The 12,684-nt window shown below is 42.9% G+C and overlaps 1 protein-coding gene across 1 annotated transcript; it reads right to left on the bottom strand.

The window, feature by feature from the left end:
- Window positions 1-848: 848 nt before the first annotated feature.
- On the bottom strand, window positions 849-4,149 carry LOC133593196 (uncharacterized). The gene has a single exon (XM_061946202.1). The coding sequence runs from the start codon at window positions 4,131-4,133 to the stop codon at window positions 1,023-1,025; it is 3,111 nt and encodes a 1,036-aa protein (XP_061802186.1). The 5' UTR covers window positions 4,134-4,149; the 3' UTR covers window positions 849-1,022.
- Between the last annotated feature and the right edge of the window lie 8,535 nt (window positions 4,150-12,684).

Genomic DNA, 12,684 nt, shown 5'->3' with positions numbered 1-12,684 from the left:
AATTGATTAACGTGGACCCCGACTTAAACAAGTTGAAAAACGTATTCGGGTGTTACCATTTAGTGGTCAATTGTACGGAATATGTACTGTACTGTGCAATCTACTAATAAAAGTCTCAATCAATCAATCAATCAATCAATCAATCAATCAAAACCCACTTATAAACCAGTGATGTCTAATGTGTGGCCGGGGGGCCATTTGCGGCCCGCAGCTAATTTTTTGACGGCCTGCGCCAGATTGTACGAATACTATTAAAATGTTATTGATGAAAATATTGCATATTTTGTGTATTTACCATTAAAACAGGGTTTTGACAAAAAGAGCATAAAATATACATATATATATATATATATATATATATATATATATATATATATATATATATATATATATATATATATATATATATATATATATATATATTAGGGCTGAAAATAACAATTAATTTGATAATCGATGAATCTGTCGATTATTACTTCGATTAATCGATTAATAATCGGATAAAAGAGACAAACTACATTTCTATCCTTTCCAGTATTTTATTCGGGGGAAAAAACAGCATACTGGCACCATACTTATTTTGATTATTGTTTCTCAGCTGTTTATACATGTTGCAGTTTATGAATAAAGGTTTATAAAAAAAAAATAAAATAAAAAGTTTTTAAATAAATAAAAAAAATTGCCTCTGCGCATGTGCATAGCATAGATCCAACGAATCGATGACTAAATTAATCGCCAACTATTTTTATAATCGATTTTAATCGATTTAATCGATTAGATGTTGCAGCCCTAATATACTGTGTACAGATAGACCTGAAGTTGATCTAGAGATTTAAGCGTTGAATAAAAAACAACTTGAAAGATACATCTCCTGGATGCACTGGGACACATCATCAGTGATGTATCCTGGATTCATCGGGTGTTTCGGGTCTCGCAACATCAGACACCCTCGTCCAGGCGACCCAGCCGGGGTGATCAAGTCCCTGCTTGTGTCCCAGTAGCAACCCACGGATCTGCCCTTTTCAGCCACAACCACCTTGTGGCTTTCTCTGCCGCTTCACTTGCGGATTGAATGGCCCTCCTTTTGGCCCCCCTTTGACTCCCAATCGGCCAAGCACTTTACAGAGGGAGCGTCCTGCAAAGCCACGGCAACCAACTTCTATTGGCTCATAGAAAGTCCTCCAGCCCCTGCCCCTGCAGTCCTCCACCAGCTCCTGATACTTGGCACGTTTCTTTTCGTTGGCTTCCTCAATCCGCTCCTCCCAAGGCACTGTTAGTTCCAGCATGATGAGGTGTTTTGAAGCCTCTGAGATGATGATCATGTCTGGCCGTAGAGATGTGTTTACAATGTGCTGGGGGAACCTCAGTTGTTTTCCCAGGTCAACGTGTAGCTGCCAATCAGGGGCTGTGTGAAGGAGTCCTGTTATTGGATGTGCACGAGGTCTCTCCCCAGCTTTGATGAAAGAGATTGCCTTCTTTGGCCCATGATGTTGCTTGCTGCTGCTGATGGCTGAGGCTATGCTCTCAGCAACTGCTTTGAGTACCTGGTCATGACGCCAGCGATAGCGACCATCAGCCGGAGACTTTGGGCAACTGCTGAGGAGATGTTCCAAGGAGCCTCTTCCGGAGCAAAGGGAGCAGAAGGGTGTCTCGCTCTTCCCCCAAACATGGAGGTTTGCTGGGCTAGGGAGGGAATCGTAGACTGCTGCCACGAGGAACCGGACACGGTGGAGGTCTGCCTGCATGATGTTTGACCAGGTGACTTTGCGCTGCAACGTGCCCTCCCATCTTGTCCATGCCCCCTGTTGCCGGAGTCCCACTACCCTGCCCACTCGCTCTTCCTCCAAGCCTGCTCGGACCTCCTCCTGGAGTAGATGTCGTCTGTCTTTGCCCCGGGCCTGGCTGACTTGGGTCTTTGGGAAGTAGCCCAAGCCAGCTCTCCCTGTTGCTATGGCCCCAACCAGTGCCTTTTGTCTAAGGCGTGACTCAGCCACCTCCACTGCCTTTTCTGCCTTCCACTTCCTTCCTGTCCTCACTTCAATCCCGGCTGGTGACACCTTGCAGTCCCTGGAGTCTCTGTACTGTAGGGCTTCTCTTGTGCGTGCCACCTTGAATTCTTCAGTGAGCCCACTGAAGGGTAGCTGCAGGATGTTGCTTGTCCCGTACAGAGCAGCGCTGTTGAGGCTGCGTGGGAGACCCAGCCATTTCCGCAGAAAGCTGCTGATCTTCCTTTCAAAGGATTGCACTGTTGTTACTGGGACTGCATATACAAGGAGAGGCCACAGGACTCTGGGAAGGATGGAGTGCTGGTAGATCCAGGCTTTGAATCTACCAGGTAGGCCAGACTTGTCTACTTTGGTGAGCCACCCTCCAAGCTCTTCAGTAGACTTCTGGATTGCAGCAGAGTCCTTCAGGCTGGAGTCAAAGAGCTTTCCCAAGCTCTTGACTGGTTGCTCCGTGATGGATGGAATGACCGTTCCTGAGATTGAGAATCGGAATTTGTTGACCACCTTCCCCTTCTTCAGCACCATGGACCTTGACTTTGCGGGCTTGAAACTCATCCTGGCCCACCCAATGAGCCTCTCCAATCCCTGCAAGATCCACTTGCTCCCTGGTACTGATGTTGTTGTTATGGTAAGGTCATCCATATAGGCTCTAATGGGGGGCTGTCGAACACCTGATCTGGACAGAGGCCCTCTGCATTCCACCTCAGCAGACTTTACCACCATATTCATCGCCAGTGCAAAAAGCACAACGGAGATGGTGCATCCTGTTATTATTCCCTTCTCAAGGCGATGCCAGTCAGAGGTTATTGACCCAGAAGTGACCCGGAGCCTGAAGTTATTGTAATAATCCAGGATCAAGTCCTTGATCTTGCTGGGAACATGGTGGCGGTGTAGCGCAAGCTCAACTAGCTTGTGTGGGATGGACCCATAGGCGTTAGTCAGGTCCAACCACAACACAGCAAGTTCCCCTCTGCTCTCATGGGCCTCTCTGATGAGCTGTGTGACGACACCGTTGTGCTCTAGACAGCCGGGGACTCCAGGAATCCCCCCCTTCTGCACTGAAGTGTCGATGTAGTTGTTCTTGAGGAGAAACTCGGTCAGTCTTCGGGAGACGATGCTGAAGAACACCTTCCCTTCCACACTCAGAAGTGATATAGTCCGAAACTGGTTGATGTTTTTCGAGTCCTCCTCCTTAGGCATCCATACTCCCTCTGCACACCTCCACTGGTTGGCCACTCTCCCCCTTCGCCAGATCACCTTCAAGGTCTTCCACAGATGCTTGAGAAGCCCTGGACAGCGCTTGTAGACGAGGTAAGGTACACCACTGGGGCCCGGGGAAGATGCTGAGCGGGCTGCCTTGATGACCTCTTCAACCTCCTTCAAACTGGGCTCTGTCAACTGGAACTCTGCCGTTGGTGGAGCAGGGCTGATGAGCGCTCTGTTGGGTCCTAGATCTTGTCCCCTCAGTGGGTCGCTCATGGTATTCTGGAGGAAGCGATTCACTTCCTCTCTTGGGCACTCAAGCCGGCCACTGCGCTTGTCCCCGAGCAGCTGTTTAGCAAACCGAAAGGGGTTGGCAATGAAGACTGCCTGCTTCCTAGCTCTCTCTCTTCCACGCCTCCTGTGCCACTCTGCTCTGCGGAGAGTTGTCAGCTTCTTCCGCAGGATGTTGCGCAGCTCTTCTAAAGGTTGTTTGTCCTCCTCAGAAACTCTCTTGAACTGTTTCCTGAGGGTTCGAAGCTCCTGGCGCAGTTGGTGTATCTTAGTGGCTCTGCGATTCATGGTGTAGGGGGTGGCCTCAGTGTTGCCCTTCTCCATCCGTCCGAATCTTTCTGAGCCATAGCTGACGATGATGGTACTCATTGCCTGGAGCCTGCTGTCGACATCTCCTTTAGCTGTGGCTTGGATGATGTTGGACACGTCCTCATCAAACTGCAGCCACTCGCTCCGTCTGTTTGCTTGGGGCCATTTAATCCACTGCTGTGGAACTACTCTGCTGGGATTGAGAGACTCCGGTACGTGGAGAGACTGGGATCTGTGGGGTGTCTCCTGTCCGGGCTCCTCCTGCGTCTCACCAGGTCCAGGACCTGTGCGTTGAACCTCGCTCTCCCGCTCCAAGCATTTCATTCTGGCCTGATGGATTCTTAAGCCACGTTGATTTTTGCACAGCTTGCCGCAGATACATGTCATACTCGTAGTCAGTTCGTTTGCGGGGTTCGTTAACCTTTGGGCCGTCCGATTGGAGATCTCATCCTCCCCCCCTCTCGGGATCTCCTGGGGGTATTGCTCTGTAGGGTTTTCCGTAGCTTATTTGGGTTCTTTCTCACGAAAGATACAGGCTGGGGTGCTAACCCATACCAAACAACATCTGACTTATTTTTTTTACTATTTTTATGACTGAGACACATTTGGGTCCCCGGGACCAAACTTGAGAGAATCCCGAGAACAGGGGTGTCAAAGTCAAGGCCTGCGGGCCAAGACCGGCCCGCAAATGAATTATCTATGGCCCCAGAGATGATATTTGATTAGTATTAGAACCGGCCCGCAGGCCACAGCCGCCTGCTGCTGTTTTGCACGCACCAATACTCCATCAGTGTTGGCGCTAGGAATTTTCAAAATGGGGTCCCAGGGACTGCATTAAGTCATAAAAATGGGATCCCACAGTAAATGTTTGGGGTTCCACTTTTTGTAACCGTTTTGATAAATGTATGCATTATCCGGTTATATCTCACATTCTATATTGTGTTATGGAAAAAGCTTGTCATAAATGTTACTTAATTCATTAAAAAATATAATACAAAAGAAAACACATTTGTATGCATATGTAAATGTATTCAGTTATAAACACTCATTCACCTTCTTCTTTCCTGCATGGATCTAAACTTTACCGCTGCCGGTATTTTTTTCTATATTTTTATTGTAATATTTTCAGAATGTGTTTGTTCTATTTTTGGCCAAAGTAAGACAAAGAAAACAATCTGAAGTTGTCTTTATTTTTTTGTTTTAATGCTTTTATTGAACAGTCCGGCTCGCGTGTGCACAGATTTTCCTCCATGCGGCCCCTGAGCTAAAATGAGTTTGACACCTCTGCCCTAGAGGTAAAAAAAATCAATATGATGTATTGGTATTTTTGATTGATTGATTGAAACTTTTATTAGTAGATTGCACAGTGAAGTACATATTCCGTACAATTGACCACTAAATGGTAACACCCGAATAAGTTTTTCAACTTGTTTAAGTCGGGGTCCACTTAAATTGATTCATGATACAGATATATACTAATTTCATAATACAGTAATCACACAAGATAATCATCACAGTATATAAATTGAATTATTTACATTATTTACAATTCGGGGTGTGGGATATGGAGGAGGGGGGGGTGTTAAGTTTGGTTGGAATCAACACTTCAGTCATCAACAATTGCATCATCAGAGAAAATGACATTGAAACAGTGTAGGTCTGACTTGGTACATATGTACAGCAAGTAGTGGACATAGAGAGAGAGATCAGAAATTATAAGAAAAAGTGACTACATTTGATTGTTTACATTTGATTATTTACAATCCGAGGAGGTATGATGAGGAAGGGAGGGTGTTAGTTCAGGGTTGAAGTTGCCTGGAGGTGTTCTTTTAGTGCGGTTTTGAAGGAGGATAGAGATGCCCTTTCTTTTACACCTGTTGGGAGTGCATTCCACATTGATGTGGCATAGAAAGAGAATGAGTTAAGACCTTTGTTAGATCGGAATCTGGGTTTAACGTGGTTAGTGGAGCTCCCCCTGGTGTTGTGGTTATGGCGGTCATTTACGTTAAGGAAGTAGTTTGACATGCACTTCGGTATCAGGGAGGTGTCGCGGATTTTATAGACAAGGCTCAGTGCAAGTTGTTTTACTCTGTCCTCCACCCTGAGCCAGCCCACTTTGGAGAAGTGGGTAGGAGTGAGGTGTGATCTGGGGTGGAGGTCTAGAAGTAATCTGACTAGCTTGTTCTGGGATGTTTGGAGTCTAGATTTGAGGGTTTTGGAGGTGCTAGGGTACCAGGAGGTGCATGCGTAATCGAAAAAGGGTTGAATGAGAGTTCCCGCCAGAATCTTCATGGTGCTTTTGTTGACCAGAGAGGAGATTCTATAGAGAAATCTCGTTTGTTGAAAATTGAAAATGAAAACTATCAAAATGGCCCCCGCGTCCTTTGATTTTTCAGCGTGCGGCCCTCAGTGGAATACGGTTGGACACTCTCTTTATACCCTATCATTTTATAACAAAAGAGCACCTTTTTTCTCTAAAGTTTGGCTAACATGGTACATATACTAACGTGTGGGTGGGACAACTGAAGAATTTGCTTTCACGTTCATATTTTGCTGTTCTTCAGTGCTCTCCTTCAAGAATTTCAATAGTAAGACAACATCAGAGACAATTGATTCCAAAAAAAAGTGTCATTTATTGAACATCAGCACAAAGTCCCATCAAAGTTCATACATTTCAAGCCGCAGTACAGTTCTGTTTTCATACGTACATCACCTTAATTGAAACCGCTTGTTGTTGTTTGTTATTGGCGTGGATTCCCATTTTCTGCCGCTGCGACCATAGCAAGGTTGACATGCTGGTGCCATGCCAAAAGAACTGAGTCCATAGATGACACCTGAATATGCCACCATCTATGGAATTCAGTTCTCATAGTAGAGCACAGAGCCTCATAATAATAACAAAGATATAGTAGAAATTGTATTTATAATATGTTCAATGTCACTTTTAAAAACAAACATCAACAAACACATTTATTAAACAAGTTATTTGCTTCCTCCCCAGAGCCAAAACCTACGAAAACATCAACTTAGTCGTCATATACGGCACATAAACTAATGATAAAGAAGACAGAAGACTTAATTTATTACACAAACATGGAAACTGACCAGTTAAAGATGGACGACTCAATGGTAATCTTGACAACACTAACAGTATTTTTTATTATACTGTACAAGATTGAGTGGGACAATGTGAACAGCATTAATACATGGAGTTCATTTATAAAGTACAAAATGGAACTTTAAACATCCTTATTTTGATAAAAGTATGTCCACATGATGAATACAAAACGAAAGCAAAAACAAACTGAATGGTCACTTTTAGCCTATTAAGAGTTTTGTGCGTCTTTTTTCCTTCTTTATTCCAGGAAGTGTTTCACTATCACCGAAATGACGGCCAGTGCCTGCTGGTCTGATAGCGCCCTGAACACTGTACAATGTGACTCATCAGTTACAGTACAAGCACCAGGAAGAACAGATAACCGAATACAACCAGGAAGTTTTCAAAGTCACAAACAATGGCAGGGCTTTCTTCTTCCAAATTGCAAATTCATTCATCGGATTGACAGAGATCATGCCAGATAAGGTTCATGTATTTTAAGGATACGAACAATCGAAGAAAGGTCACACCTGTGATGTTAAGGAAACAACACTGTTATAGGAGAAGTGACAAACAACCGGTTAAACGAGCCGAAATCCTCTATGAAGACACTAGTGAGTAATAAAGCTCAGTTTACATAGCAAGACAATGTAATTATGTTTGCATTTTCTGGAAGGAACCTTATCCCTTTTTTTTTATCATCCAACTTTTTTTGCCTGTTCAAATAATTATTGAGTCCGGTCATCAACCTTAATACTCGCCTCTCCAGATGAAATGCATCTTCACCAGTCGTCAACTTTAAAAAACGGTTCTCTCCAAATTAAATGAACATAATGGAAGCCATCTCTTCGCTCCTTCGTTTCCTAGTGTAGAATACTGTACCGTCTTGATATCCTGCTCCGACCTTAAATACCAGCATCTTTCACATCACCCGGCTTACCTCCCTCCCTCCCTCCCTCATCGCTATCGGTTATTCATGCACTCCCTCCCTTCGGCAAGGCCAACAGTCACTTCCCAGTAAGAAGGAAACAGTGGGAGTCAACACTACGCCCCCACACAGTGAATCAACAAATAATAGTTTCAGAGGAAAACCATCCGACTGGCCCTGCCCCCTTCTTCTCATAAAGCAATGCAAGGGGAAAGGCTGTGTCTGTTGCATATTGTGGGAGCCAGGAATTCCCCCTCAGGCTCACGTACAGCTGTCGACCTGACGACATGATGACGAAGCCGACACACATGCGGGCCCGGCTTACTTAAACAGAAACTGGGTTTGGTTCTATGAAAGAGAAATATTTGATACTAGGCACTTTTCAGTCAATAGCCATTCGTCATGAGTGTTAAACGAACCATCATGACTAGTAAGCTGTCTTTGTAACAAGTATAATGATAGGCCGAGTATAGGAATTATGTGCTAAAGAGATTTGTTGATTAATCACTTAATTAATTGAGGCAAATTATAGAACTACTTGACTGCTGCCAGCAGAGTCTGAATTAGGCTGCTAATGGTAATGGGTATGGGTGTCCCGATTCGATATTGATATTGGATATTGGTCCAATATCAACAAAAAACATGTATTGGATGATATCGACTTGCATCTAAAATCTCTGATATAATCTCCAATACAAGCAGTCTTGTAGCGTGTTTATTCGCGCAAAGCTGGACAGCCAGTTAGCAGCTAGGGGTCCTCCAATAAGTCTATGAAAGTTCTAATTCATCCGGGTCATTGTAATCTCATTCAAACTGGACTGTTTGGTTTGTATTAGAAGACGTTTTGCCTCTCATCTGGGTAGGCTTCATCAGTTCATGCTCATAGACTTAGATTGGTCAGAATAATCAGAATTAGAGATGTCCGATAATGGCTTTTTTGCCAATATCCGATATTCCGATATTGTCCAACTCTTAATTACCGATACCGATATCAACCGATACCGATATATACAGTCGTGGAATTAACACATTATTATGCCTAATTTTGTTGTGATGCCCTGCTGGATGCATAAAAAAATGTAACAAGGTTTTCCAAAATAAATCAACTCAAGTTATGGAAAAAAATGCCAACATGGCACTGCCATATTTATTATTGAAGTCACAAAGTGCATTATTTTTTTTAACATGCCTCAAGACAGCAGCTTGGAATTTGGGACATGCTCTCTCTGAGAGAGCATGAGGAGGTTGAGGTCGGCGGGGCTGGGGGGGCGGGGTTGAGGTGGGGGCGGGGGGTAGGGGGTAGCGGGGGGGGGGTGTATATTGTAGCGTCCCGTCAGAGTTAGTGCTGCAAGGGGTTCTGGGTATTTGTTCTGTTGTGTTTATGTTGTGTTACGGTGCGGATGTTCTCCCAAAATGTGTTTGTCATTCTTGTTTGGTGTGGGTTCACAGTGTGGCGCATATTTGTAACAGTGTTAAAGTTGTTTATATGGCCACCCTCAATGTGACCTGTATGGCTGTTGACCAAGTATGCATGCATTCACTTGTGTGTGTGAAAAGCCATAGATATCATGTCATTGGGCCGGCACGCAAAGGCAGTGCCTTTAAGGTTTATTGGCGCTCTGTTCTTCTCTCTACGTCCGTGTACACAGCAGCGTTTTAAAAAGTCATACATTTTACTTTTTGAAACCGATACCGATAATTTTGAAACCGATACCGATAATTTACGATATTACATTTTAAAGCATTAATCAGCCGATAATATCGGCAGTCCAATATTATCGGACATCTCTAATCAGAATCAGAAGTACTTCAAGTCTAGTCTTAGACTTAGATTGGTCAGATTTAGTCTGGCGGTTGGTGCCAAAAGCCCAAATGCTTATACTCCAAAACCAGGAGGGTTTGCCTGGGCAAGAATGGCTTTGCCCTATTGTAGTGAGAAAAACATCTGTTTTGATGCAAACGAGCAATTCTACTGTCAAAACCAATGACAGTCTTTGAAGTGTGATTTCCCCTCGTTAGCATTGAGGTATTGTGTAGCATGTCGACTACTACCAGTCCAAAATAGTCGGAATTACCCACCTTAGCTTTCCATTCAGTTGTAAACAAATGGCACAAATGGCATTCTGGTCACAGAATGTAACTCCTGTTATTTGTTGGAGGCTAAATTGCAGTCTTTTAGGACTGGTTGAAAGGACAGTGTTGTATGTTAGAATTGGTGGTGTCGCAGACCACCTCCTCTGTTCAGGGATGGCTTTCCTCGCCTTCACACCAAATCCGATTTGTTTTGGCCTCTAGAGACACGGATCGGATATTTCTTTCCACTCTAAAGTTCTTTAAATCTGACCTTTTCCCATCAGATTCACGCCACATCAGGACATATTTCGAATCCGATTTTTTCAAATGTGGCTTCAGTCTAAATGAAAATGATACCTGAATGCGACTGTCATTCCTGTGTGGATACTTGAGCACAACATCATGTTTGGGTGAGTAAAGTGCATCACTAGTCAATAGTTAAATAATAGGCAATACATACAGTATGTATGTATTTAGATTTTCGAATAAATAGCGATTTTTGACGCTGTGGCGTATTTCTATATTGGCGACCTTTTTTCTAGGAAAAATGTATGGTATTTTCATTCCAAATCGCCACTCATTTATGACGGTTGCTTCGCGTACAAATACATTAAATATGCGAGTTGCAAGAATGTATATGGCATGCAGACAAGAGTTCAGAATATACAGAGAGAATTTGCTGTACCAATAAAACTGCTTGATCGTTGTTGTTTTTTAAATGTGCCTTTTACGCAGAACCCATTAAAGTGGGATGTTTTGTGTGTGCTTCCGGTATTAAATACATGATGGACAGTGACAATTGCTTCCAACACAACAAGGTGTCAGACTTACCAGCCATGCCCCGGTTTTGTGGATACTAGGGTTGTATGGTGTACTGGTATTAGTACAGTTCCGTGGTTAAAAATTAATCATATTCGGTACTATACCGCCCCCTAAGTGCCACCCGCCCCCCTAAAGTTTTAGCTACTTCTAAATCACTATTTCTCGCCTCTATGGCAACAAATAAAGTAAGTTTCTTACAAGTATCATCCCTGCAGGACGAGGAATAGCTAAACATGCTTCACTACACACCGTAGCTCCCCGGCGTCACAATGTAAACAAACGCCATTGGTGGATTTACACCTAAGATCCACTGTAATGACACAAAGTACAGGAGCGTATATAGTCAATATTACTACGATTACGTCAATGTTTTTTGGCATCACAACATCTTCTTTCGTTTTTTTCAAATGTATATTATGTTTATAAACTCTGGAAATAAATCCCTGGACACATGAGAACTTTGAATATGACCATTGTATGATACTGTTACTACTTGGTATCGGATTGATATCCAAATTTGTGGTATCATCCAAAACTAATGTAAAGCAACAGAAGTATAAGTGATCATTACATTTTAACAGAAGTATAGATCGAACATGTTAAAAGAGAAAGTAAGCAGATTTTAACAGTAAATGAACAAGTAGATTAATAATTCATTTTCTACCACTTCTCCTTAATAATGTTGACAAAATAATAGAATGGAAAATGACACAATATGTTACTGTATATGTCAGCAGACTAATTATAAGCCTTTGTTTTCTTACTTACTACTAAAAGACAAGTTGTCTTGTATGTTCACTATTTTATTTAAGGACAAACTTGCAACATAGAAACATATGTTTAATGTACTGTAAGATTTTTTGTTAAAATAAAGCCAATATTGCAATTTTTTTGTGGTCCCCTTTATTTAGAAAAGTACCGAAAAGTATTGAAATAATTTTGGTATCGGTACCAAAATATTGGTATCGGGACAACACTAGTGGATACCCTTGCACACAGGTGTTGTCCTGTCTCCAAAGGTGGAAATGCTGCGTAGAATGTTGTCCATCTTTTTCTGTGTCAGTGCCGTTTATACAGAACAGCAATGTTTTTTTTTTTTTACAGGCATAACCCAATTCAGGTCATTTTTGTTTTTGCATTAGGTCACATAAGGACACAACAGGCGAGGCAGAATATGAACTCTAAAACCTTATTGTCATCCCCTTTGAACTAGATATATTTCTTCACGAACAGATTATTCACCGCATTTCCTGGATGTCTATTTTCCAGCATGTATACCAACATCAGCATGTGTCACATCGAGAGGTTTTTGAAACACACCTCATGCAGGAATGGGGAAGTTTCTATTCTACTTTTTCCCCCGCTGAAGGACAAAATGATGAAAACCACCAGAATTAAGCGTGAAGCCTCTCCTTTTCGGAATGAGGCTTACAGAAACCCCACAGGCACATAGACCCACCACTGACGTACCGTGACGCCCGAATCCACTTTCAAGCAACATCCTCGGGCAGCCGGGATAAGTTGCAATTGACATTTCGTATTGGACTTCAGAAACAAGCCTTGCTTTCATGCTGCTGTTTGAACATGGGGGAAATCACTCGCAAAGGTCACTGAGCCCATTTCCTTTCTTTCCTCCCAGTGTGGCTAAATAGACCGGGAAAACCGCCCTTTTAAATTCTACTCCCTGGAAGATGTCTATAGGAAAGGTGTGTGTGTGTGTGTGTGTGTGTGTAGTAAACTAACATTGACTTTGGAATGAGACAGCATTTAATATCTCAGCACACCTACAATATACCATTAGTCAGCCAGTATTAATTATAATGTACTTTGTTATTAGCTCTCACGTTGTCTTCTAATATGAGACACACTTATTCTGCCAGCAAAATGCTTCAATTACCAGCAATTGTAGTGCGTACACAGCACACACCCCTAGTACTACATGTCCCAGAATGCAC

The sequence above is a fragment of the Nerophis lumbriciformis genome, linkage group LG02 (assembly GCF_033978685.3).
Source record: "Nerophis lumbriciformis linkage group LG02, RoL_Nlum_v2.1, whole genome shotgun sequence".
Classification (NCBI taxonomy): domain Eukaryota; kingdom Metazoa; phylum Chordata; class Actinopteri; order Syngnathiformes; family Syngnathidae; genus Nerophis; species Nerophis lumbriciformis.
This window is presented reverse-complemented; position numbering and strand designations above follow the sequence as displayed.

Bases quoted from the DNA above. Each gene is read 5' to 3' on its own strand.
- LOC133593196 (XM_061946202.1), bottom strand. From the start codon at position 4,133: ATGAAATGCTTGGAGCGGGAGAGCGAGGTTCAACGCACAGGTCCTGGA.